The sequence below is a fragment of the Heloderma suspectum genome, chromosome 2 (assembly GCF_057233095.1).
Source record: "Heloderma suspectum isolate Gila_16-S chromosome 2, 16-S_ref, whole genome shotgun sequence".
Taxonomy (NCBI): Eukaryota; Metazoa; Chordata; class Lepidosauria; order Squamata; family Helodermatidae; genus Heloderma; species Heloderma suspectum.
The window spans coordinates 80,304,465-80,332,060 of NC_139459.1; the positions used below are offsets into that span (position 1 = coordinate 80,304,465).

The 27,596-nt window shown below is 44.4% G+C and overlaps 1 protein-coding gene across 7 annotated transcripts in view; it reads right to left on the reverse strand.

Moving 5' to 3' along the window:
- CEP120 (centrosomal protein 120) overlaps positions 1–27,596 on the reverse strand; it is a 156,424-nt gene that overhangs the window by 77,425 nt on the left and 51,403 nt on the right. For 3 of the 7 annotated variants that reach the window (XM_084833963.1, XM_084833964.1, XM_084833957.1), the window contains exon 21: positions 23,593–24,695. The exons of the other annotated variants lie outside the window; for them this stretch is intronic. In XM_084833963.1, the coding sequence (XP_084690089.1) occupies positions 24,550–24,695 (146 nt within the window). In that variant the 3' untranslated portion in view covers positions 23,593–24,549. Of the gene's footprint in view, positions 1–23,592; positions 24,696–27,596 lie in introns of those variants that run through there. 7 annotated transcript variants of the gene reach the window in all.

A 27,596-nucleotide genomic window follows, 5' to 3' on the forward strand; every position in this document is an offset into this window, starting at 1 on the left:
ACAGAGCCTGTGTAACTCCTTGGTATACACCTGAACTGAGAGCAACGAAGTAAGTTGGGAGATGACTATTACCTAGGTGGAGTAATACTCATGACAAGTTGTAGCTCATTATTGAGCCTACATGGTGGTGGTGAGGGTGGTGGTGGTGGTGGTAGTAGTAGTAGTAGTAGTAGCAAAGGAGGATTTCTTTTCCACCACCGTTGCATCTTCTCAGTGTAGTCCAGTGGAGTTGTTCCAAGTGGTTTATGGTCTCTTGCAATCTGGCCCAGGGACAGATATAACACAACTCTTGATAGCACACTGTGACGTGATTGCAAACCTCTTTGGAGATCCAGATCACAGTTACCAAGATCTAGATCCTACAATTAAGTCAGTTCAATCAGCAGAGGTCTTCAGAGCAGGTCTTCTGGTCTAGTTTTAATGGGTGATTTTCAGTTGTTGAGGCCTCCGGACATGGACAAGGTGCTTGATCAAGTCCAGATGACCACTTGCATGCTTAACCCTTGCTCATTATGACTTATTACAGCTAATAAGGAAGGAATGTTTGGCTGGGTCCAGGAGGTTGTCAATGCTTCCTTGAGGACAGGGGTGGTACGTACCAGCCTCTTTAAAGGAAGCAGTGATTTCGCCACTTTTGAAAAGAAACCTAACCTGGGCCCAGAAGATGTAAATAATTATAGGTCAGTTGCTAACATTTTCTTCATGGGTAAGATATTTGAGCAGGTGGTAGTCAGCCAACTCTAGACACACTTAGATGAAACTGATTTTCTAGACCTTGATTTTGGAACTGAAAATGCCTTAGTTGCTCTGTGGGATGATCTTTTTCAAGAGAAAAGCAGGAAAATGCAACCCTGTTGATTTGCTTTGATCTCAGTGGCTTTTGATAACATTGACCATGGTATCCTTCTGGATATGCTGTCTGAGCTGGGCGTTGGAGGTACTACTTTGCAGTGATTCTGCTTCCACCTGGGTGGCTGATGGCAGAAGGCGGTGCTGGATTTCTACTTGGCCTCTTGGCAATAATGTGGTCCTTTAAAGTTCCATCTTATCTATCATACTGCTTAACATCTATATGAAATGCTAGGTGATGCCAATCAGAGATTGGGACTGAGATGTCATGAATATGCAGATCACACTCAGTTCTTTCTTTTTCATTAAAGCCAGGAGAAGCAGTAGCCCTATACAGGCATTCTACTTGTGTGTGTAATTGACATACAAGGGGACGAGGGGTGTGTGTGTGTGTGTGTGGACGTGCTAGTTCTGCCCTGCTCCCGCATTGCCATGCTTGTTGCCATCCATGAATTGGAGGCAAACATTTGCAATGTTCTCTAATTCTCTAGTGCACTCATCCTCAATCCCCCCACCCCCGATACTCTCTTGCATATTGATTCTACCCCTAAATAGAAAACTTGAATAGGGCTAATGGGTGTCCTGAATCAGTGACTGAATGTGATATTGGACTGGATGAAGGCCAATAAACAGATTCATTCCAGACACACCAGACAGTTGAGTGATATTCAACCTCTTTTGGAAGGAGTTTCATTTCCCTAAAGGATCAGGCTTGCCATTTGGAAGTTCTCATTGATCCAACATTGTCATTAGAAGCACAGGTGGCCTCTGTGGCTCAGAATGCCTTTATCAGCTTAGGCTGATAAACCCACTGCAACCCTATCTGGAGGGAGGGGGGGAGAGAGAGAGAGGGAGAGAGAGAGAGAGAGAGAGAGAGAGAGAGGGAGGGAGAGAGAGAGAGAGAGAGAGAGCGCCTGGTAGTAATTCTCACAGGTCTCGTAACCACCCGTTTAGATTATTGTTATATACTGTATGTGCAGTCGTATGAAAATAGACTAGAGGTCCTCAAAAGCTGGAGCTGGAGATTTTGATCATATTATGCCAGTGTTTTGTAATTTACACTGGCTTCCAGTCCATTTCCAAGCCCAATACATAGTGCTGGTAACCTTTAAAACCCAACATGGCTTGGGGATAGATTATCTCAAGGGTTGTTTCTTCCCACAACTTGTGGTCATAATCAGAGGCCCTTCTCAGAGTTCCCTCTCCTAGTGAGATTCAGGGGGTAGCTACTTGAGAGAGGGCCTTCTCAGTGGTAGCACCCCAGTTGTAGAATGCCCTCCCCAGAGAGGCTAGCGGATACTTTTGTTTGTTTGTTTTCCCAGCTTTTTATGGGCCTTTAAGTGGCTTTTTAAAGTTTTTGAAAAGTTTTTAAAGGTTTGAAGGTTTTGGAAGTTTGAAAGTTTTAAGATTTGCTTGTGTTGTGTATTTTATTGTATTGATAGATATTTTTTATGTTGCTTTTCCTGCTGTGTGATTTTACATTACATTTGTACTTTTATTGTTTTTGGATTGTATTTTTGATATAATCCATTCAAAGAACACTGGTTACGGGGTAGGATAGAAATGACATAAATAAAAATATATTATTTATTTTTGTATGGATGTTTCTAGGCCAACCACATGACAAAAAAGTCCTCTCAAGGTAGCTTACAAGATAATAAATCAATATACACCATTAAAATGCAATTAACAAATTAATAATTTATAAAAGCCAAACAATAGGACTAAAACTAGCCAAAATACAAGCAATAAAAACCAGTCACTCTTTAAGAGAGCAATCCTATGTCCCCTAGACAACATCGGGGGGAGACAGGATTTTTCGGTTTCCCAGCTCCAAGCTCATAGACAGTACCATGAACTTGTAGCCAGGAAACCATGCTCCCGGCCCCTCCCCCTCCCCCTCCCCCTTGTAGCTGGGCCAGAGAGAACTGTGGCAGCTGCCCTTCTGTGCTCATAACACGGAGCACGAAGAGGGTGAAAAGGGGGCATTCCCGGAGGTGGGGAGAGGATGAGACCGTGGAAGCTGTTTTAGACAGCTTCCTATGTGGTCTCCAGCCCTGTTCCTGCCCCCTCCCTGAAGCCGTGCTTTAATCCCTGAAATTGGGTGTCTAAGGCAAACTGCAGGGCAGCCATAGCAGGGAAGGAATCCTCCCCTCCGTGGTTCAGCCACCCGGCATTGGATAGACGGTCGCGTCTGACTTCCTCTGAAGTCGGGGGCGACCATCTATCTCAATAGGATTGTGCCCTAAAACAATTTCCATGAAGCAGCCCCTTAGGAGAAGACCACTGAGAAAGAATGCATTTTTAGGGCATGAGGTAGAATATTCAACAATATTCAGTTGAATATTCAGTATGAGCTACAAACAGGTATAAGCCTGGAATTCCTTTGTGACAACCCTGTTCAAGCAAAGAGAGGCTATATCAGAGTAATAGAAGAATGAGACTGCTGCAAGAGTTTGGCAGTGGGATAGGGAGGCAAGCAAAGTTAGAACTTAACAACCCATGCTATTGTCCCATTTGCTCAACACTTTTTGGCCTACCCTATTAAATAAAGCCTCACTCAGCCTTAGAACAAAACCTCTGAAACTCTGAAAGGCAATACAAGATCTGAAATAGAAGAGTGTGGGTGTAATACATGCAGGAGGGAAGTGGCCTGAAGAAAAGGAAGTAGTCCAGGCTCATATAGCCTGGAGTAACTTGGCGGGAGTAACTATGACTCTCTTGTAGTTACTGGGTGGTGCCTCAGTACAGATCCCCCGCTTCCTCGCGGCCCCGCCGGGCAACGGGCTTCTTCGGAAGTTCGGCTAAGTGAGCGATCGCACCACCCCATTTTAATCCAGCAAGCATGGTGTACAATTCTCTGTGTACCGCAGAATGCCCCTACTTTCTGGCGAGGAAAGTTGCGGGAAAATCCCCCTCCCTGCAGTGGGAGAGGAGTGATTTCGGATGTGGCAGAATCCTCCATAAGTTGCGACTGCGATCGGTGGAAGTGCAGACGGAGGACCCCGATCGGACCCGATGTGTTGTCGGTGTCATTACAAGAGAGAATATGGATGGCCCTGAAGGGCGACTTAGGACTGGGCTCCCTCGCCTGGGGGACCGTACAGAAGGCCCAGACATGATGGTGGGCTCAGGCCCCAGCCCGAATGGGTGAACGGACATGACGGTGGAGGATGAAAGGGCGGACAGAGCGGAAATGCGAGAGGAGCAGGCAGAACAGCAAAGTTCAGAGCAAAAAGAGCAGGCTCTGACTCGAATTGTCTGGCTCCCACAAGTCAATCTGGAGTGTCCCGTGTGTGGCACGATTGTTGGCAAGCCGAGGGCGTTGGACCAGCACTTGCGGGGAGTGCACGGAAACATCTCGGTTTTGTACGGCTGCGTAGCCTGCAAACGAACAAACGAAAAGGTGCACTCGATCCAAACTCATATCCCGAAGTGCAAAGGAGCCAGGCAGGAGATGAGAGTTGAAGGTCAATTTCAGTGCGAGTCATGTAAAGAGACTTTTCGTACCAAAAGCGGCTTATCGCAACACAAGAGACACACACACCCAAGCGTTAGAAATGAGGAAAGGATAGAGGAGATGGGTCGGGAAAAGATCAGTCAGAGGGGGAAACATAAGGCGTGTTGGACAGAGCAGGAGGTGGAGAAGCTTAGGTTGTTGGACACCAAGTATGCAGGGTGTCGGAACATCAACAAAAGGATTGAGGAAGAGCTGCAATCCAAAACAGCCAAGCAGATCGCAGAAAAGAGGAGGCTGTTAGCGAATGCTAGTGGCAAGCAGAAGGGGAAAGTAGGAGGGGGGGTAGTGGAGGTAGGGGAGGCAGTGGAAGAGGATGGGGGAGGAGAGATTGAGAAGGTAGAGGGTTTGAGGGAAGTTTATGAGAAGAAGGTAAAGGAGATGTTGGAAGGGAACAGTGTACAGCAGGAGGGGATCGGAAGGGTTTTGCGCTGTTGGCTGCAGAAGCAGGGAGATCTAAGAGCTGAGGTGGATAAGGTTTCGGCGGGAGTATTGGAAGGATGGGGGAAGAAGTTGAGGGAGCGAAGGAAGGAGAAAGGGGAAAGGAAGGGTAGAAGAAGAGGGTGTAAGTGGATGAGGAAAAGGGCGATGAAGAAATACAGCTATAAACAAATGCAGCAGCTGTGGAGGAAGGATAGGTCTGCGGTGGCCACTTATGTTTTGGACGACCGCCGAAAGGTTAGGTGTGAGGTCCCTATAGAGGAGGTTTACAAGGCGTTTAAGGAGAAGTGGGAGTCGGAAACGACTTTCGCTGGTTTAGGGGAGTTTCATCCAGGGGACCGAATCGACAATGTGGTCTTTCGAGATCTAGTCAAAAGAGAGGAAGTGGAGCAATGTTGTGATGCGATGAAGTTGAAGACGGCTCCGGGACCGGATGGCATCACGGTGAGGGATCTGAAAAAGCACGACCCTGATGGGCACAAGATGGCCGAATTATACAACCTGTGGCTTGTGACCGGCATAATACCGAAGGGGATGAAGGTGAATCGGTCCACGCTCATCCCCAAAACCATGGAACAGCAGGAGCTGAAGTCTGTCGGCAACTGGAGACCCCTTACCATCGGGTCGGTGGTGCTGCGGTTGTTTTCGAAGATTTTGGCCAGACGGTTGGGAACGGCGTGCTCGATAAGTCAGAGGCAGAGAGGCTTCATTGAGGCCGCAGGCTGCTCGGAGAACCTGTGGACCGTACAGCAATTGATCAAGCGAGCGAAGACGACCAAGAAAGAGCTGGGTCTCGTGCTCGTCGACATTGCCAAAGCTTTCGACTCGATCTCTCATGACCACATTGTCGAGGTCCTAAGGCGGAGAGGGATGGATGAGCATATCATCCAATTGGTGATAGAGTCCTATAGGGATGTGGAGACGACCATCGAGGTGGGAAAGGGAAGTACCCCTCGGATCAGGTTGCAGACGGGGGTGAAACAGGGGGATCCCTTATCCCCGTTGCTGTTTAACCTGGCCATCGACCCGTTGATAGGAAGGTTGGAGAGGAGAGGTGAGGGAGTGAAGGGGGAGAACTGGGAGTTGTGTGCACTGGCTTTTGCCGATGACTTGGCAATAGTCAGCGAGAGCTACGAAGGGATGAGAAGGAACCTACAGATAGTGGAAAAGTTTTGTCAGTTGTCTGGACTGCAAGTACAGTCGAGAAAATGTCATGGGTTTGCCATAAACCCGACCAAGGAGTCGTTTGTGGTTAACAACTGTGCTGCGTGGCAGATGAGTGGAGGGTTTATACATATGATCCAGCCAGGGGAGGCGGAAAAATATCTAGGGGCCAAAGTGGATCCTTGGGTGGGTCTGTGTAGATGGGAAGTGGAGAGCCAGGTAAAGAGTTGGTTAGGAAGGATCGGGAAGGCGACTTTGAAGCCGACCCAAAGGGTGGAATTGGTAAGGACGTACATGCTACCTCGTGTGATGTACCTGGGGGATCACACTGGGGCGAAGAAAGGGGCTCTGAGGAAGGTAGATAGCGAGATTAGGAGGGAGGTGAAGAAATGGCTACATCTCCCGCCCAGCACATGTTCTAATTTTCTTTATGCGAGAAGGAAGGATGGGGGGTTGGGACTGCCCCATCTAGAGAAGACCATTCCTATATTGCAATCCAAGCGACTCCAAAGAATAGCCGGTTCCTCTGATGATATGATTAGACGGATGGCTAGGAGTGTGGGTCTGGAGGAGGAGCTGAGAAAGGTGTGGGTGATGGCAGGAGGGAGAGTTGAAGAAATACCGAGATTGACAGAGGATGGGACTGTGCAGAAGGAGGGAGAAGAGAAACTAGTCAGTCCGATTAACTGGAAAGCGGAGGAGTTAGAGGGATGGAAGAGGTACCCTTGTCAGGGGAACAGTGTAGGTCATTTTCAGAACGACTCTATAAGTAATGATTGGCTGCTGACACCGGGCGAGTTAACCCAGAGAGAATACATCACCGCACTTAAGCTTCGGGTCAATGTCTATCCGACGCGAGAGTTCCTCGGCAGAGGGAACACTGTGGCTGCGAGAAATTGCAGGAACTGTCCTGCCCCGTCTGAGACGTGTTCACATATATTGGGACAGTGCCCGTCCGTACAAGAGGCCCGCATTTATCGCCATAACAAACTGTGCCAACTGTTGGCGAGCGAGGCCAAGAGAGCGAACTGGATGGTGTATAACGAGCCCCACCTGAGAAACAAACAGCGAGAACTCAGGAAACCCGACCTGATTTTTGTGCGGAAACATCGAGCGTTGGTCGTGGATGTGATTGTTAGATGGGAGTACTTGCCTGGAGGCTTGGAGAGGGCGGCTGAGGAGAAGGCAAAGTACTACCAGGACTTAGCCGGGGAAGTCGAGCGATTGACAGAGGCGAGAGATGTGAGTTTCCACGGCTTTGTGATGGGAGCACGAGGCAAATGGCCTGTTAAAAACCACAACATACTGTCCGCTCTTGGAGTGGCGAAATCCAGACAGCGGTGGCTTGCGAAGCTATTCAGTCGACGAACTTTAGCATACGCAGCCATGATGCTGAATACGTTTTGTGATCGGTAACATCTGAGAAGTTGGTCCATGCTTGCTGCTTAATTTTAAAGCATAGTTCCATTTTATTTCTCATTTTAATTAAAATTTGGATCTTATAAAATAATTTTTAAATTCCAGTGGGTATTGAGAAAAATCTCGTAATGATTACTCCCTCATGGGTCTCTGGTACATTCCATCTGGTACCATAAGAGACTCATAGGAGCATGCGACGTCCTACCGAACATGACTGACCTTAAATGTGGGCAGATGGGCCGCTGGGGTGCTGGTCACACCCCAACAACTCAAAACAGGCTCCCACCATTCGGTGATGAGTTTTCTAAATAGACGCGCTAATGCTTTTATTGAAAGAAAATGAGATTTCCAGAGCACATCTGATGTCCAGGCTAAAAGCCCATGAGGGCCTTTTTGATAACATTACAAACATATGTGGAGGTCTAGAGGGGATACTATAACCCATTAGGAGTCAAAGTGAAGAAGCTGGTTGTTAAGGCATTAGAAGATGATAGACATGCACCTCTTACTTTATTTGGACATAGGAAGACTAGGTCTGGCTACTGGTTTACCTAACCCACTATTGTCTACTCTAGGTGGTACAGGCTCTCCAGCAAAAGTCACTTCCATCATGGCACTTGGGGCCTTCTGCATGTAAAGCATGTGCTCCACCACTGAGCTTTGTTCCCTTCCAGACAAGCAAAATTTGGAAGGTACAGTTTCTCTCGCGCTTCTGGCAGCAGTGCCATGGGGATGTGAACTGGTGACCACAGAACTACACAGCAGGAAGGAACTACACAAGTACCACCAAGGATGATAGATGGGTAACATCCACACATGGACTTGCATCAAGATCAGTGTCCTGCAAGTTTAGGAGGCTGATAGTAGGGCCAATCCTACCATTAGGCAAAGTGAGGCAGCTTCCTCAGGTGGCAGATGCTGGGGGCTGGGGAATGGCAGCAAAATGTTGGAGGACTTAGGTGTGCATGCCTTGTGGCCTTCCCTGTGCCCCGAAGCTAGATTGCTGCCCATAGGTATGGAATTCAACTGCCAGTCTGGTCAGATTCTGTAGATGGGAGAGGGCACCATCTTGTCCTTTGCCTCAGACAGCAAAATGTCTTGGGACAGCCCTGGCTGATAGAACTCTGATATAAACACAACCATGCTCAAATAAGAATGTTTCCCCGGATTCAGAGGATGTGGTGGTGGTGGTGTTTATAGGATCACAGAGATGAATGGGCATAGAAGGCTCAATGCACTTCTCACATACTCACATAATCACAAACTCACATACTCCGCAGCAAAAGCAACAGGCTATTAAACTAATGCAATAGATCTAAAGCTAGATGTCTGCTTCATTTTATCCACAAAGCCAATCAGCTGCCTTCTACTTTACACAGGAAATTCAGTATACTTACCTGTATCCTCCAGTTTTTAATTGATTTTTTCCCCTTAAAGGTATTTTTCATCCCCTCGCTTTTTCTTTCACTCTGATTAACAATCATAGCATGATCTCATCAGGCTTAGACAGGTATTGATGGGCTACAGTATCATGAGGCTAATAAAGAGTGTTATCCAGTATTTCCAAGTGACACATAAAAACTCCCTTATGAAAGATACAGGAGACTGAGTATAATATAAATGCCATTCTAGGAAATCCGGCATTACTGAATACACATAGCCAAACATTACTGCATTCATTAATATGTCTAAAAAGGACTAAAAGTTTTGGGTGAGTGGTGAGGAGAGGAGGAAAAGTAGCTGATGCTTGGCAGAGGTTTTAATTCAGCCATTTTCGCCAAATAGGTTGCTATTGGAGTTCCTGGTGCATTTAACAGGAAAATAAATTGAAATCTAATGAACTTCCTTTTCACACTTGTAAGGTTTATTTTTCTTTCTTATGTGTATTTCAGCAACTGTGAAAGAAGCAAGAATCTGAGGGGATCTCCACAATGACATGCAGATACTTGAGTCATGTAAAGCTTAAGGTTACTGAAAGAATGATGTTCAAGCTGAAATGTGGATATCCACACAGTAACATAATAGGCCTTGATAAAAATAGACAATGGTTTTCTCTCTCACTGAAAAGTGAAAGGAAAACGTGGAAACAGACAGTGCCGCTCAACCATCACTACTGATCCTGACTTTAGCAGGATAAATTCCTCTTAAAGGAATCCATGATCAGCTTCTCAGTGGAGCCAATAGGAGCATTGATATCAGGGGTTGGGAAACTGTGGCCCTCCAGATGTTGTTGGATTCCAACTCCCATCAGCCCCAGCCAGTGGTCAGGGATGATGGAAGTTGGAGTCTGAAAACATCTAGAAGTTCCCTACAGGTGCATTATACGAACAGAGTTGGTTTTTCAATGTTTCTAGACTTTGGAATACTCTAGAATCTTAGCTTGGTAAGGCCCCCTGAAGAACTGCTTAGGCCAGGGGCAGGCAGACATCAGTCTTCCATCTACTTCATTGTTTTACTTCAGTTGATGTACCAACTACACCCATTTCTGGATAGGACAGCCTAGCCACACTGATCCATGCACTGGTAACCTCATGATTAGTCTACTGTGATGTGCTTTATGTGGGGTTGCCCTTCTTCCTGGTTTGGAAGCTGCAGCTAGTGCACAACTAGGGTGCTCAGTGGCACATCCAGCTATGTTCACATAAAACCTGTGTTAAAAGAATTGCACTGGCTGCGTATTAGCTACCAAGATACATTCAAGGTTATGTTGTTGACATGCAAAGCCCTAAACAACTTTGGACCAGGATACCTAGAAGACTGCCTTCCCCTATATGTACCCAGCCGACCTTTAAGATTTTCAAGAGGAGGCCTTGCTGGTCATTTTGCGACCAACAGAATGTGGCCATGTAATATCTCAAAGGCAGGCCTTCTGAGTGGCAGCGCTCACCCTCTGGAAAACCCTCCACTGTGCTGTTCAGAACAGAAGACAGAAAATGTGGTGTGTTTCAAATGCGTCCTGAACACGCACTTGTTCACACAGACTTTCTCTGGCTTGTAAACAATTGCAATTAATGGTGTGCTGCTCCATCCCATTGTTCTTCATATTGTTTTGTATTGTTATTGTAGTCTGAAATTGTTTAAATAGTGTGTGTGTATTTAATGTGATTTTAAATATTTATATGTGAACCGCTTAGAGATTTTTTATATTAAGCGGTACATAAGTATTATTAATAAGATAAAGAAACAGAACTCCAAAATCCACCAACCAGAGCTAGATGCAAAAGACCAACACTTAAGGTGCAGTTGAACAGATTCTGAATCTATACCTAGGAACTGGCTTTCAGTCCTGAACTGAGTTCACAGTCCTTTTACACAAAGTCCACTCCTGGTTACTCCAAGCTTTTCTTCATTTCAGCAGCCTAATTTGGTGGTTTAAAAAAAAATCATATTCTTGTGACTATTATTAAAAAAATTGTTAGAAACGCTTGCTGATTTGCTGAAAATTACCTAGATATCTGCCAGTAAAGTCCAATCTGTCTTCTGCCCACCCTTGGTTTAGGTAGTCATAATTCAAGAAAGTTGGTGCCAAACTTGGGAAAAATTCACAGGGCAGGGTTATAAAGAGGATTATAAAGATTCTAGAAGATGAGTAATATCAAAAAGTTCTGAAGGAACTGGGCTTATTTCCCTAGAAAAAAGCAGCATAATAATGAAATTGGATGTGTCGAGGTTTTTCAAATACTGAAAATTATGAAGAGGATCAATTGTTCACTCTCTGTACTGAGGATAGGACAAGAAGCAAGACTTTTAAACTACAGGGAGATATATTTCTTCAGAATAAAATGTTGAGAAGAAATTCAGGTCCTCAGTACAATCACTATCTAAAGTTCTGGGATCTCCTGTCTTGGATAGATTCATTAAAAGATCAGCTATCTATCTAGGAGGCCTTGACTACAGGATATCCGGATATCCTGGTTATGGGGCAGGGGGTGGAGTAGATGACACAGTGGTTCTCTTCAGTTGTTTTCTGGTTACAAATTGCATGCAAGTATAAAGCTGAGCTCTGTTAGATGATACATAGTAAGAACTTGGCCCATTCTAGATCCAACTCACTCAAGTATGTGATCACACTGCTTGAGTGAACACATACTTGTGTAACTGTGTGGGTGCTGTACGCAGTAGAAAGACCGTTTGTGTAAAATGGCTTCCCAGCGCAATCTAATAAATTGAAAACACATTCTACACTCCCCCCTGCCCCCACTATATGGGTTGTGATAGCATGCATATCTGAAATTAGCTCAACAGCATGGAAAGTCAGTTCACACAGGCAGCAGCAGCACAAATGCAGCTGCCAGAGTAGTAGCCACTGTCGTTGCTCACTGCTTGAGGGAATTGGGTCCTACTCAGTTTATCTAAGGGAGTGTATTTCTTCAGCTACTTATGGTGCAATCCTATACATATCTACTCAGAAGTAAGTCCCGCTGGGAAGCATCCAACGGTGTCATTCTGCAAATTCAAATACTGTTAGCAGAGCTCCAGTCTTTCCGTTGTGCAAGTGCTGACCAATACGCTTGTGCAAGCATTTGTGCAACAAGTTACATGTGTGCAAGCATGGTTGCACAAGCAGTTGTGCATTATGCTTGTGCAACCCAGTGTGCAACCCATTGCACATATCTCTTGTGCAACCCATTGCACATATCTCTTGTGCAGCCTGTTGTGCAATGAGTTGCACAATGGGTTGTGCAAGCATAATGCACAGCTGCTTGTCCAGCCGTGCTTGTGCAAATTTATTTATTTATTTATTTATTAAATTTATTAATCGCCCATCTGACCGGTCACCCAGCCACTCTGGGCGATGCACAACCCACCATAAACAATTTAAAACAATAAAATTTTACCATAAATTTTTTTTTAAAAAAAATACCCTAACCCACCCCAAATGCCTGCCTGAACAACCACGTTTTTAATGCACGACGGAAGCTCATTAAAGAGGGGGCATGACGGAGTTCCCTAGGGAGGGAGTTCCACAGAGTGGGGGCCACCACAGAGAAGGCCCTCTCCCTCATCCCCACCAGTCTAGCTGTCCTGGCTGATGGGACAGAGAGAAGGCCATCCGAGGCTGATCTTGTTAAGCGGCCTGTCTGGTGTTGCTGGAGGCGCTCCTTAAGATAGGCTGGGCCGGAACCATATAGGGTTTTAAAGGCCAAAACCAACACCTTGAATTTGGCCCGGAAAACAACTGGTAACCAGTGCAACTCCTTCAGCACTGGAGTGATGTGATCTCGCCGGCGGCTGCCTTTAATCAGGCGAGCTGCCGCGTTCTGTACCAGCTGCAGTTTCCGAACCGTCTTCAAGGGTAACCCCACGTAGAGCGCATTACAGTAGTCTAAACGAGAGGAGACCAGGGCATGTACTACCGATGGGAGCAGATGGTCGGGAAGGTAGGGGCGCAGCCGCCGTATCAGATGGAGTTGATACAGCGCTGTCCGGCTCACAGCTGACACCTGAGCCTCCATGGACAGCTGGGAGTCCAAAATGACCCCCAGGCTGCGGACCTGGTCTTTCAAGGGTAGCTGTACCCCATTCAACACCAGGTCAACATCCCCCAGCCTCCTCTTGTCTCCCACCAAAAGTACCTCGGTCTTGTCAGGGTTCAGCTTCAGCTTATTCCTCCCCATCCAGCCACTCACCATCTCCAGACATTTGGACAGGGATTCTATGGCCAACCTTGGTGAAGATTTGAATGAGAGGTAGAGCTGAGTGTCATCCGCATATTGATGACACTGCACCCCAAACCTCCTGATGATAGCCCCCAGTGGCTTCACATAGATGTTAAATAGCATCGGGGAGAGGATGGAACCCTGTGGCACCCTACAAGTAAGTGGCCACGGGTCCGAAACCTCCTCTCCCAGTGCTACCCTCTGGTACCTGCCAGAGAGGAAGGACTGGAACCACCGCAATACAGTGTTTCCAATGCCCAACCCCTCCAGGCGGTCCAGGAGGATACCGTGGTCAACGGTATCAAAAGCCGCTGAGAGGTCGAGGAGAACAAGGAAGGAGCATTCACCCCTATCCAGAGCCCTCCTCATATCATCCACTAAGGCGACCAAGGCCGTTTCTGTCCCATGCCCAGGCCTGAAGCCCGACTGAAATGGGTCTAGATAATCAGTTTCTTCCAAGTGTGCCTTCAACTGCACCGCTCCATCACCTTGCCCAAAAATGGCAGATTTGAGACTGGGCGAAAGTTGTTCAGAACTTGAGGATCCAAGGAGGGCTTCTTTAAGAGCGGTCTTATCACTGCCTCCTTGAGGGCTGATGGCATCACTCCCTCCTCAAGGGAGGCGTTCACCACCGCCTTGATCCCCTCACCCAGTCTCTCTCTGCAGCTCATAATGAGCCAAGATGGGCAAGGATCAAGTAAGCAGGTGGTTGGCCTTACAGATGAAAGCACCTTGTCCACTTCATCAGGAGGAAGAAGCTGGAACCGATCCCACAAAACCGGTTTGCCACAGGCCGCCTCTTGCTCACTAACTGTATCCACAGTGTGCAGAGTAACACACCTAATCTGATCAATTTTATCTGCAAAGTGCCTTGCCAAAGCCTCACAGGAGGCCTTAGAATGCTCCAGTGGTTCCGGAGCCACAGGACCGACCAGGCTCCGGACCACTTGGAACAGCCTCCTGGGGCAGCACTCTGCAGACGCGATGGAGGCAGCATAATATTCCTTTTTTGCTGCCTTCACCGCCACGTGATAGGCTGAAGATATAGCTCTAGCCCGTGTCTGATCGTCTTTGGAGCGAGACTTCCGCCACCGGCGCTCTAGCCGTCTCACCTCCTGTTTCAGAGCTCGTAACCGCGGATTGAACCATGGTGCAGTCTGAGCCCTGTTCAGGGGGAGAGGGCGTTTCGGAGCCACCCGATCTAATGCCCCAGTGATTGCGGCATTCCAGCCACCCACCAGGGTCTCGACCGAGTGGCCGTTGGCATACCCCAGAGAATCCCCAAGCGCGTTCAGGAATCCATTTGGATCCATAAGACGCCTGGGGCGGACCATTTTAATGGGTCCTCCACCCCTGCGGAGGGGTTGTGGAACCGAGAAGTCCAACATCACCAGATAGTGATCTGACCATGACAAGGGGGTGGTGGATATACCCCCGACTTCCAGATCACTCCCCGCTTCTCCAGAAACAAACACAAGGTCTAGTGCATGACCGGCTACATGGGTGGGCCCAGTTAGAATATGGTGCAGCTCCCAGGAGGCCATGGTCTCCATGAAGTCCCGAGGTGCTCCTGTGAGGATGGCCTCCGAATGTACGTTGAAGTCCCCCAACACCAGTAAGTTAGGGGACTGTACACGCACATCAGAGACCACCTCAAGCACCTCGGCCAGGGAGTCAGTCATGCAGCGGGGTGGACGGTACACGAGCAGAATCCCCAGACTGCCCTTCGGGCCCAACCTCCAGTACATGCACTCAACAACCTTGGTCTCCCGGAGAGGGGGTCTGGTGAAGACCAAGGACTCTCGGTAGATAACAGCCACTCCCCCTCCCCGATCCCCAGCCCTCGGCTGCTGTGCATACGAAAATCCAGCTGGACACATGGCTGCAAGGGTTGGAGCAGCAGCCTCGGCCAGCCAGGTCTCCGTAATACATGCCAGGTCTGCACCCTCATCCAGGATCATGTCATGGATGAGGGAGGTTTTCTGGGTAACAGACCTGGCATTGCAGAGCAGCAAACGAAGGCCAGAAGATGGGGTCACGCCTCCCCCAGCCATCCTTTGGCTCTGGACAGGCCCGGAGCAGGGGACAGATACTACACATCTCTCCCTTGTTCCCCTTAGCTGGCATGGCCTGCCCCTAGCGCTCCGCCAGCGCCTGCCGCCCAGCCTCGGTATGTTCTGGCCCCCAACACTCCCCCCACTGCCTCCATCAGGTGGACACATGTCCCCTCGCTCCCGCCTATCAGGCAGGCTACCCACCCCTAAAAACACAACAAAATCCCCCCCCACAAAATAAAACAAACAAACAAAACAATTAAAATCCCCTTAAAAATGCCAGGCAGGAGTCCACAGGGAAGGCCTGGTGGCGGTGGTAGCGGCGACGGCGGCAGCAGGCCCAGCGGCTGCAAGCACGCCTCTTCCCCGGTGGTGGTGGTGGTGGCTTCTCCTGCAGGCCCTGGCTCTCCCAGGCCACCTCAGCCAGCCGGCTTATGTAGCCCCTCCAGGGAGGGGCAGGTGGAGCAGCACAAATATAACTCTAATTGGATCCTTCTGTTGTGCATAGTTGAGAACCTAATTTTCACTAGCGCAACATCATTTGTGCTAACAGAATGACACAATTAGATACTGCCCATTGAGTTCAGTGGGGCTTACTCCCAGGTAAGTGGATATAGGTTTGCAGTCTAAGTCACAGTGAATTTATAGATGCATGACCCCCAGAACTTGTCTGCCTCATACAATGTGAGATTCCTTGCCCAGATTTCTAGAAATGGAGTAGAAGTAATAAGATCAAGGATGTTATTTTAATGTAAAGCCTGTGAAAACTGTTAGCATTGGAAAACAAAACTTCATGGGATCTGAGGCATTGCTTTCACCTAATCTGGAATAACTCCACTCCTGAGTACCCGTAGAATATGAACTTTGATACACACACACTTTTCAGATCATAAAACTTAAAATCTTCCAAGAGTGCTTTTCTGAGGGGTCCAAGGTCTGATCTTCTCCAAATCCTGGGGCAAAACAATAAATTCATTTGAGATGCAATCAATATGTGAATGCGAACGCACATTTGGGGAAGAAGCTGAAAACATTCCAGCACTTGTATACATTAGAAACCAAGCTGTCTGTGATGAGCTGTCCTCTCTACAGCTAAACATTTCAGTGCCTATCACAAAGAACTTCTTAAGTGATTAACATGTTGGTGTATGTTGGTTGTCATTTGTATTGCACTTGATACAATGTGGGAAACCTCGCCAGGATCCATTTGGCAACCTTGGTCACCTATAAAGAAAACAATACAAATCCAAGGGGGAATAAATGGATTCGTCACCAGTCATTTTTTGACTTGTTGACTCTGCATATTTGTGTTCCCTTGGGATAACTGTGTGTACCCATTCCTTTCACAGAGTCCTTGGACTTTGAGTTAAGCCACTTCATGTACTTACAGTAATGAACACTGACTCTTTAGACAATACAAAAGTGCCCAGACTGAAGTCCTTTCTCATCCAGCTATATTATTGCAAGCATGTTTTCAGGTACAGCCATCACAAGACAGCTTTTATTGATGCCAACAAAACATGTGTCCTTAATGAAAAGTCTTGGTTGTATTCGTGGCACCTTTTTTAGAAGTATATTTTAATTTAACACAAGAATTGTTCTTGATCAGAAGGAATGGGGTAGGGGCTAGAGAAGCACCAGCCAAGAAGCACCAGCCAATTATTTTTTTTAAAGAAAATTAAGGGCCTGATCCCCTTCACCCTTTACACGGCACACACTGCTGTCTGGCAAGCACAGGAGGATTGCTGATGGGGAGGGAATGGGGGTAGGGGCGTGCAGGAGAGGACGTGAAGGCTCCCTAAGAAAGTGTGGTTCTGGAGACGACAAAGCTTTCACTTCTTAATTGCATTTAAAACCTTTCCTGGGAAATGATGGAAATTATGCAGTCCTTTAAACAGTCCAGATTCTCTTAAGGGCTACCTTCACCCAGATGAACCTTCCTGAGCCTTAAGATTGGAATGACAGGCCTTCTGTTTGGCTCATCATAAGGTGATTGGTGGTATCAGAGACAGGTCTTTCTTGGTGGGGGCATCACAGCTGTGGTCCGACAAGCTCCCTCTCTTCCTATTTTTAGACAGGCACCTCAAACTTGTTTTTATTCCACTTTTTTTATTCCATTTTTATTTTCTTCACTCAGGCATTTCCCAGCATATGGTGAGTTTTTAATCAGTTCCTGGATTTGTCTTATGGTTGATGGTTTAAAATTGTTTTTAGATATATGTTGCCTTTGTGTGTGCTGTCTGTTAATATGTTTCCATGTAAATGGTTTTATACTTTGTATGATGTATTTAATAGTTTTTAATCTTTGTAAACCACCCAGACAGCTTCGTCTATCGGACGGTATAGAAATAATAATAATAATAATAATAATAATAATAATAAAATAGTATTCCAGAAGGCATTTTATATATTTGTGTGTATGTGCATGCACGCACGTGTGTGTTCACACACATGCACTCATCCACCCACCGTGTATTTTTTTATTATATTATTATTAATATTATTAATATTTATTTATATCCCACCTTTTTCCCAATACTGGGACTCATTATTAGTACTATCTTTTATTTCTCTGGAAGCCAGTTTGAAAATTGTTGTGTAAAGCAGGCTATAAATAGATTGAAAAATAAATGAATAAAGTAGGGCTACTTGTCATAGGGTTTTCGTCTGCAAATTTTGTACCACAGGTTAGCTTGGGTTTGTGGGGTGTGTGTGTTGCTAAATGAAGGAAAGGGCTTTCCTTGGCTTGAACAGAAAACAAAAACTGGACCAGCCTCAGCAATGTCACAGACTACAAATAAAACCTTTCCTAAATGTCTGGCTAGACACTGAATTCCTTGTAGATGTAACAGGAATTATTCTTCATCTGACCAAAAAGACACCTTGCTCCAAATGTAAAGCTTACCTTCCCCCATGAGTTTCAATGGTGTTACATAGCTGGGCATTTAAACAGAAGGACCATTAGTTTGTGTTGTGCGCAAAATGGATCAAAATAGTTCTCATATCTCTGCAACCTCCTTAAATGTTGTTCCTTAGAAGAAAAACCTGAACAGTAATGAGATTAGCATTCTCTGAAGCTTGCCAGACACTATTGTTAAGTCCACTGATAGCAGTGTGTCTGCTATCCCTGTCTCCTCCACCACATGCCACAGTACCGATATGCTGTTATTTCCCATTCCTATTTGAAAATGTGATTCTTGGATCCACTCCGAACCAGGGAACATTTAAAGTTAGGGCTAAAAAACGAAGCGAACATGAGGAACCAAACACTTTCAATGAGACTGAATCAGAGGTCATGCAGTCAAATTTGAAATGGGCGGGAGAGTAGATTTCCGTGTCAAAATATGAATACAGATTGGCAGAGAGGGAGTTGAATTCCAGATTCAGGCTTGCATTTGATGTTATCTGTATTCAAATTGTAACTTTAAAACCATTAGCGCAAAGGCAAGTGCTATCTACGTAACCCGTACAAAACAAGCACTTCAGTGGACTCTTGGTATCAGACTTTCAGCTACAGCTTTAAATTAGCATATCTTCCATCTTACAGATCATTCAGATTTATTAAGTAAAGGAAGCTAGGATCTTTGCAACTTTGCTTGTATTGCAGAAATACAAGGCTGAAGTTAATGGTGCTTTTCCTTGACTGTACCAGATTGCCTCACTTGTAGCAATACAAAACCACCGCCTATTGAAAAACAAATTACAGGATAGAAATGCATAAAAACTCTTATCTAAAACCATCCTGCCATCAGTGCCTTGACCTTCTAGAACTAATGTATTTATTTTATTGAATACACACACACACACACATACACACACACACACACAGCTTTTTGGCCCTAACAAGGGCCCACAAATGAAACAGTTCAACAAAACCCAGAGACCTAAAAATAAAGAAGAGTAGAGTTAAAACTTTCAGTTAAAAACAACTTTTTTTTTTTTTAGAATTCCCCACCACCACCACTACCTGCTTCTTTGGGAGGGAAATGCCACATCTAAGGTGCTGCTGCACAGAAGGCCCTGTCTTGAGTTCCCATGAATCAAATTTCTTTTGGTGGGACATACAACAGGACTTCTGAAGATGATTTCAGCCTATAGGCTAGTTCATATGAGAGGGCTGTCTTCCAGATATCCTGATCCTAGGCCATTTATGCCTTTATAGGTGACAATTAGTACCTTGAATTGTGCCCGGAAAACAAACTGTAAGCCAGTGCAGTTGACTTAAGACTGATGTAATGTGGTCTCAAAAACAGAGATGGCCCTACCATTAGGCAGAGTGAAGCAGGCAGCACATTCTGGGAGGTGGAAAGCAGAGTGAGTCGTTAGAGGACAGAGCTGTGCCCGCTCTGCATCCCCTGAGCCTGCTGCTCTCCGGTTCACTGTCCTTTGCCAGTGCTGAAATAAGATTTAACTGCTATTCCCATCAGTTTGTGTACCTGGAATGGGAAGGGCACCATCTTGTCCTTTGCCCCAGGCAGCAAAATGTATTTGGCAGTTTCCAAACGCTTCTGAAGGGCACACTGCACTCATCTAATTAGAAGGTGACTAAGGCATGTATCACTGTGGCCAGATCTTCCTCTTCCAGTTAAAGGGTGCTGCTGGTGCACCAGCTGAAGGTGGGCAAAAGCACACCTGGCTAGAGCAGCCACCAGATCATCCAGGAGCAATGCTGGAGCCAGGAGCACTCCGAAGCTGCAAACCTGATCCTTCAGTGGGAGTGCAGCCCCATTCAGAAAAGCCTATACTTCCAATCCTGGATTAGCTCATCTCCTAAACAATAGTGCCTTGAGCTTCATCTTGTTAGTTCACATCCAATCCATCATTGCATCCAGGCAACAGTTCAGAACTTCCCCAGCCTCCTTGGCTTATGTTGAACAGGAGATAGAAGTGGGTATCAGCTGCATATTGATGAGACCCAACTCCAAAACCCCAGATAACCTCTCCCAGCAGGTTCATGTAGGTAACAGAGAGCCCCGAGGCACTCCATAAGAAAGAAATAATCCCTCAGCACCACTTTCTGGGACTGTTCAACCAGATAGGACTGGGACTACCAAAACGTAGTGCCCCCAAGCCCCATGCCAGCCAAACATTTCAGACATTTACCATGGTCAGCGGTATCAAATGCTGCTGAAAGGCCCAGCAGAACTAAGAGGAACACATGCCTCCTGCCCCACTCCTGGCATGGGAAATTCAAGCTATTTCCATCCCCAAAGCAGGCCTGAACCCAAATTGGGAAAGTTCCAAATACTCAGCTTCATCCAAGAAAGCCTGGAGTTGAGTTGCCATCACCTGCTCTGGGACCTTACCCAAGAAAGAAAGACTGAAAACTGTCCAATAGTTCATCAAGGATGGTGGGATCCAAAGATGATTAAGGTCTTGCAACTACTTCCTTGAATGAAACTGGGACCCAACCCTCCTGCAAGTAAGAATCTATGACCAGCACCACCTATCTGGCAACTCTCCTCTGGCAGCTTGTATCAACCATGACAGACATTGTCCACACCTTCAGACTGAACAAGATGAAGCTTTTCATTGGCCTTTCTTTTTGTATATAAGTGAAGGTATAAAATAATAGATTGACATGATTACAGCTGGCAAAGAAAAAGGCTTGTGTGAATATTCTTACAGAACCCCCAATAGATGAAACAAAAAGTAGCCATATATACTGGTGGCTAGAAAGTTGAACTTGGGCCTGAAAAGGAGGTTCAAATTCCACCCCTGCCATGAATTTCTTATATGACATTGGACAAAGCTATCTTCCTGCCTCAGCAATGCATCTGTAAAGCAGTAATGCTACTGACCTATTTTGCAGGATTTTGTGAGACTCAGAGGGCAGACTAGCCTTCTCCAACTTGGTACCCTCCAGATGTGTTGGACTACAGCTTCCATCATTCCCAGGCAGCATGGCCATGGTTGGGGATGGCTGCTGTAGACTGCTCATCTTTCAAATTAAAAACACTATAGGAATGAGAAACACTGTGGTGTAGTGGTTACAATACTGGATTAGGGCCAGGGAAAGAGAGGTTCAAGTCCCCAGTCAACCATGAAGGGTATAAATCTAATATATACATAAATATAAAGGCATAATAAATAGGTTATTTTTTTTAAAGAAACCTACTCTCAGCATTGCCCATTAAAAAGTTCTCTTAAAAAATTATATACCAAAAATTCTAGCTTTAGAAAACAATGTCTCATACTCGAAATTTGTGGGACATATATTGCCATTCCTTTGGTTTCAAAACAGTATCCACATTACAAGGAACTGTGATATATTGAAAAGAAACAGCAAGAAAATTTAACGTATTTTGTTTTATTTGGTTATTGTTGCATTATCCCAATGCTTGATCCGCTGGTTACAGCTATGTTGGACCTGCTCAGGCATTTTTCATAAGCAAGTTTTGCTGTAAGACCAAATATCTTGATTGTGTCTCAGTCACTACTTGCCCCATTGCCTCATCATAGCACAGTACTTTCTGAAACTGAGCAATAGCCCAGATAAATGATCGTATAGAGTTTTAAATAAACATACATTTATGTTATGTTGTTTCGTCAGAATGATTTATAGTCATTTTCTTCTTCCAGTTCTGAGCTCTGGACATAAAAGACATACGGCTCTCTGCTGTTTATCTAAGCTAAATCCTCTGTTTGTTCTGCATAAGCGTTTTTGATTCTATAATATATTGCAGGCTTTAGTTTCAGGTTTATTCCCTCCGGGAATGGTGGAATTAGATACATTAACTGACAAAGATAAGATACAAATGCTGTAGTTTAATAGCCATTACAATAGTATGATAACAAAAATGGAACAAGAGAAAAAACAGTTTAGACTGTTTTTTAAAAATATATATTTATGAAGATGAATGAATAAATATGGAATATGACATCCTTCCCACGCACCCCCTCAAATCCTCTAAACATGTTTTAAAAGGGGGACTTAGTTCACAAATGCTTCAGATGTTACCCAGGAAACTAGTAAGTGTGGCAGCCCTTCTTTATTGCAAATCCAGTTGAAGTGTTCTATCGTGAAATATCTTTCCCACTCGCCCAAAGACTGGCATCACAGGGTTTGTGGTTTTGGACTTTTGGGTTTTTGTAATTTGTGGTTTGAAATTGCGTTGTATTATTGAAGTTGTGATGATATGGTTCACATGTGTTGTAAGCCTTAGAACTCTGACCTGAAAAGCAGCCTACACATGTTTTAAATAAATACATACAATTATTTAGGTCAAGGGTGGGGAAACTGTGGCCCTCCAGATGTCGTTGGACTCCAACAACTGCCCCAACCAGCATGGCCATTGGCTAGGGATGCTGGGAGTTGCTAGTTTAATTTAGCGTCAAACTGTGTGTGACATGGGAGTTATAACTAGAAGGCACAAAGCCCTTTTCTTTACAAAAAGCAGCTTTGAATGCTCCCAATTTGGTTTGGGACAGAGGGAGTGATGTTTAACCCTTTCCCCCCTGTAATACTTTCCTGCTGAAAACTACTCCTTAAAGCTGCTATTTGCCCTGATTGGAAAAAGGCATAAGAACAACTTACTCTGTCAGTCTAGTTTGATTGTTATACCCTTTCCAGACAGATAGTGGGTTGGTTCCAGATTTAACCATAGAGTGGGTCCATTGAAATCACTGAGACAAGGACTAATTTCAGCCCCATTGGTTTCAGTAGGTTTACTTTAAGTACTACTAAGTCTGGATCTCGCCATTCTACTTTTCACGCGGGGAAAACATCTCTCTCCTCTCAGTGCTTTATTATCTAGTTACATGGCATAATGTCATATTTCCACATAATGGAAGGAGGTAGTACTGCTCCCATAAGTAGTGCATCATAAGTAGTAGAGGAAGATGGCTATTAGTTTGCTTGTTTTTATTAAATCTAGATTCATGTTCCAGGGCTAGTGATAGTGCAGAGAAGAAATTAAAAATTGGATTCAAGATGTTTTGGCCAGCTGGAGAATGGATATTCAAGGTTAAAGAAAACCAGTCACAAAACAAATAAAAAACACTATACTCTTCTCACAAAACCCTACCATTGATGGATTAAAAAAATAGAGCTGGGGTTGCAATTTCTCAGAAAAGGATTATGAGAATTTTCTGTTTCAGACTCCCGCTCAACTGAGAATTTCAGACCCTGGAGAATATTCAGCAGTGTATCCCCCCACCCCCTTTCCAGTCTATGAATAGACTGGAGAATTTCATGTACAATAGTGGATCCTGTTTTGGTCTTGTTCAATATTATTTTAATATTGTTGAAGGAAACTGTGGGCTTGGCCCCCGCTTGTTCCAGTCCTCCAGAAAAGAGAATTTTGTGAGAAATTTTCTAAAAATTTCTCCTCCCACCCCAAAAAACCTGTTGGAGAATTCTGTTGCCTGAGTATTTGCTGCCTGCAAATATGGTGGGGAATTTTCACTCAACTCAAAAATTAATTGGAGGAAAAACACAGCGTATGTTTGGTGAAATGCAGTAAGTTCATAACATTGAAACAGGAATGGGGCAAATCCTATTTTATTTAGAGATGATTTTCAAAACTAATAAAAGCAACATCCTCTCCAATAGATAATTCTTTGTAACAGACGTTGCGAAGGCAGAAAACTAAACAGACATGCATGAATGTATGTATGACTCTCTTACACACAATCCTCTCATTCTGCAACAGACAGATATCTTATTCCTTGTTTTACAGACTAGAAGCAAAATGTGGCTGGTACGACATCTTAGTAACAACGTAAGAAACAGGTAAAAAAATAAACATATGAGCAAAAATATCTTTTATCTATTTTGCTGATGGCAAGCTTTAACAGCATGCTACCTTTTCAGTGTGTGAGCATGTGTGTGAGATTCAATTATGCACCTTTATGAGATTTCTTTTTGCCTAGCTTGAGTATTCTCACATATTAAAAACATGTGAGAATACTCCACTCCACCCAGACAGCCTACAGTATTTTTACCCCTCTCCTCAGCCAAAAATGCTCCTCGAGTGGCTTACAAGCATTTAAACTTTTACATATTTAAAATATCTGTGTTATCTTAACGGAAAGATGCCATTCAGAAAATGGAAAATAAGACATTGGCTGAAGCGTAATTTGCTGAATATATAGGGGAAATAGCCAATTCGCATAGCAGGAGGTAGACAGATTGAATATTGGTTCATCTGAATATTGGTTCATCTAAACATTCAGTTCCCTGAATATTTTTGGATGGCCCCCTTCTCAGAATATACAAAAAAATGTAACCTAATTTTCAGCTTAAAGGCAACAGCTTTGTTGCATCCTCTGGTATTAATCCTGTTTAGAAAGACAACAGCTGCACACACTTTAGAAGTTACAGCAATAACTTCATAAAAAATAATTTATATTTGGGTGCAAAGGCCTGTACCCTTTTCGTTTGCCAATTTCCCACATTATGCAATCTAAAAGTGACCATATAACCATTGGTGTTCACCAAGAATCATTTTTTTCGCTGATGGGCAGGTTTATCACACTGGATAAGTTTATTACACTGTGCTATCAAATACTGCCAGAGAAACAAGAAAGCCCTTGGCCAAAGTGATGAACATTGCTTCTTCACAACCAGCAGCCATTTTTCACTGAGACCTAAAACAAAAATAAGGTTACAGTACATAATTTTTTCTCCCTGCCACCCGCAACTAAAAATAAATAAGTCACCATTTGGTTCTCCTCAGAAGACAAAGGCAAATATCTTTTATCTCACAAAAATGCCAGGAATTGGTTGATGGGGGTAGGGAGGGCTTTTTGTGACCAGAGCAGGACACTGATTAACATTCCTTGTAACACAACTGTAGAGGATTCCCTTCTCTGTTGTGCTTATTTTCTCCATGGTCCAGCAGATCTTTGGAGTGTTTATGCTAACTTCCAGGCACGTTTAGTTAATTTATGGCCTTTACAATCGGAATTAGACTTGTTAAATAACTTGGGTGGGGGAAGTGGAAAGCAAGGAGCACAATGCAGAAATAGCTTGTTCGCACAAGTTATACTAAAAATGAATGCTGCTTGCAAAAAAGAAAAGGATACGGTGGTGAATATGGGGCATAAACCCAAGTAAAGGAGAAAGGGAAAAGAACACACGGATGAAAATCAAAGAGCCCCCCGCCCCCTCTATTATGGGCTTCACGTGAACTGATAAGCTTTGTATTTGAGTCTTCCATCTTTTTGGTATACATTTTAAACATTGTTAATATTTAGGCAGTTAAACTGATCTGAGAAGTTTTATAAGTTAAAACACACACACACTTGTTCCTCCTAGTTGTTGGTTTAATCAATGAAGATATATACAGTTTAGCACACTATCATATCCCCCCTACAGACATGCATCCAAAACTAATTTGTAAAGATGTACAATCCTGCTATGTCAGTGACTGCTAACAACAGTTTAATGTAGCTGCAATCCTATGTACTCCTAGAAGCAAAGGACAAACCAATATATATGATTTGTTTTTGATACCACCACATGACAAGCTATTGGACAATAGGGCTAAACCTCGCTTGTCTTCTCACAAAAGCACTGAAATGAGAACACAGATTTTTCATTAGGAAAGAAAACATGGGATATTAATAACTGTACGGTAATACTGAATTTCATGAAAATGTTATCAGGCAAATGGTGAAATCAAAGTACAGCTTTGGGAACTTCAATCTCAAACTCTTGTCAAATAGCAAGGATAATACATAAAGCCATTAGCAAAAGGGAAAATATTAAAATCAGCTTTATTTTATCAGTATTGACAATCTTCTGCACTGTCTAGTAGGAATTTCTTCACTTCTCCGGGGTAGAAAAGGCTACTCAACTGACCATCTCATTGTCTTCTATCAAATCTAAGCAGTTTTTCTCATTTGGCTATACAGTGCTTTGCATAAGTATTCACACACATTCCTTGACATTTCCACATTTTGTTGTGTTACAACCTGGAATTACAATTGATTTAATTAGGATTTCTTGCCACTTATCTACACAAAATAGTCCATAATGTTGAAGTGTAGAAAAAAAATCTACATATGATTTACAAATAAAAAAACTGAAAAGTCTGGATTGCGCAAGTATTCACCCCCTTTGCTTTGTCACCCCTAAATATCCCCTGGTGCAACCAACTGCCTTCAGAAGTCACATAAGCAGTTGGGAGTCCACCTGTGTGCAATTCAAGTGTCACATGATCTCAGATTAAATACACCTGTTTCTGAAAGGCTCCAGAGTTTATTGGGGAACATATCTAAACAAACAGCATCATGAAGACCAAGCAGCTTTCAAAACAAGTTCTGGTGAAGCATTAATCAAGGTTGGGTTATAAAAATATATATATCCCAAACTATGAACATTCCCTGGAGCACTGTAAAATCCATGATTACAAAATGGAAAGAATATTGCACAACCACGACTCTGCCTAGAGAAGGCCATCCACCAAAATTCAGTGACTGGGTACGGAGGGCATTAGTCAGAGAAGCAACCAAGAGTCCAATGGTAACTCTGAAGGAGCTGGGGAGATCCACAGCTGAGATGGGAGAAACAGTCCATGGGACAGCCATCACCCGGATGCTCCACAAAGCTAGACTTTATGGAAGAGTTGTGAGTAGAAACCCATTGCTGAAAATGCCCCGTATCAAAATCCCATTTGGATTTTTCCAAAAAGCATGTGGAAGACCCAGAAAACATGTGGGAAAAGGTTCTCTGGTCTGATGACACCAAAATTGAACTTTTTGGCCTTACTGCAAAACACTATTTGTGGTGCATTGCCCAGAGAACACCATCCCCACAGTGAAATATGGTGGTGGCAGCATCATGTTGTGGGGATGCTTTTCATCAGTGGGGACTGGGAAACAGGTCAGGATTGAGGGCAAGATGGATGGAGCCAAATATTGGGCAATTCTAGAGGAAAACTTGTTTCAATCTGCAAGCGACCTGGGACTGGGGTGGAGGTTCACCTTCCAGCAGGACAATGTCCCTAAACACACAGCCAAAGCTACACTGGAATGGTTGAAAAGCAAGAACCTGAATATCTTAGAATGGCCTAGTCAAAGCCCAGACCTCAATCCAATTGAGAATCTGTGGCAAGACTTGAAAATTGCTGTTCACTAATGGTCCCCATCCAACCTGACAGAGCTTGAGCAATTTTGCCAAAAAGAACAGGCAAACATTGCAGGATCTAGATGCACAAAGCCAGTAGAGACTTACCTGAAAAGACTCGCAGCTGTAGTTGCTGCTAAATGTGCTTCTACCAAGTATTGACTCAGAGGGGTGAAGACTTATGCAACCAAGAAATGCTAGTTTTTGTTTAATTAACTTTTGTGCCACAATTTAAAAAAAAATTCACCTTCAAAATGTTAAGTATGTTGTCTAAAGCAAATGGTAAACATGTCAATTAAATCCATTTTAATTCCAGGTTGTAACACAACAAAGTGTGGGGAAAAATTCAAAGGGGGGTGAATACTTATGTAAGGCACTGTAGCTGAAGGTACCATCTCCATGAAATCCAACAATGCACA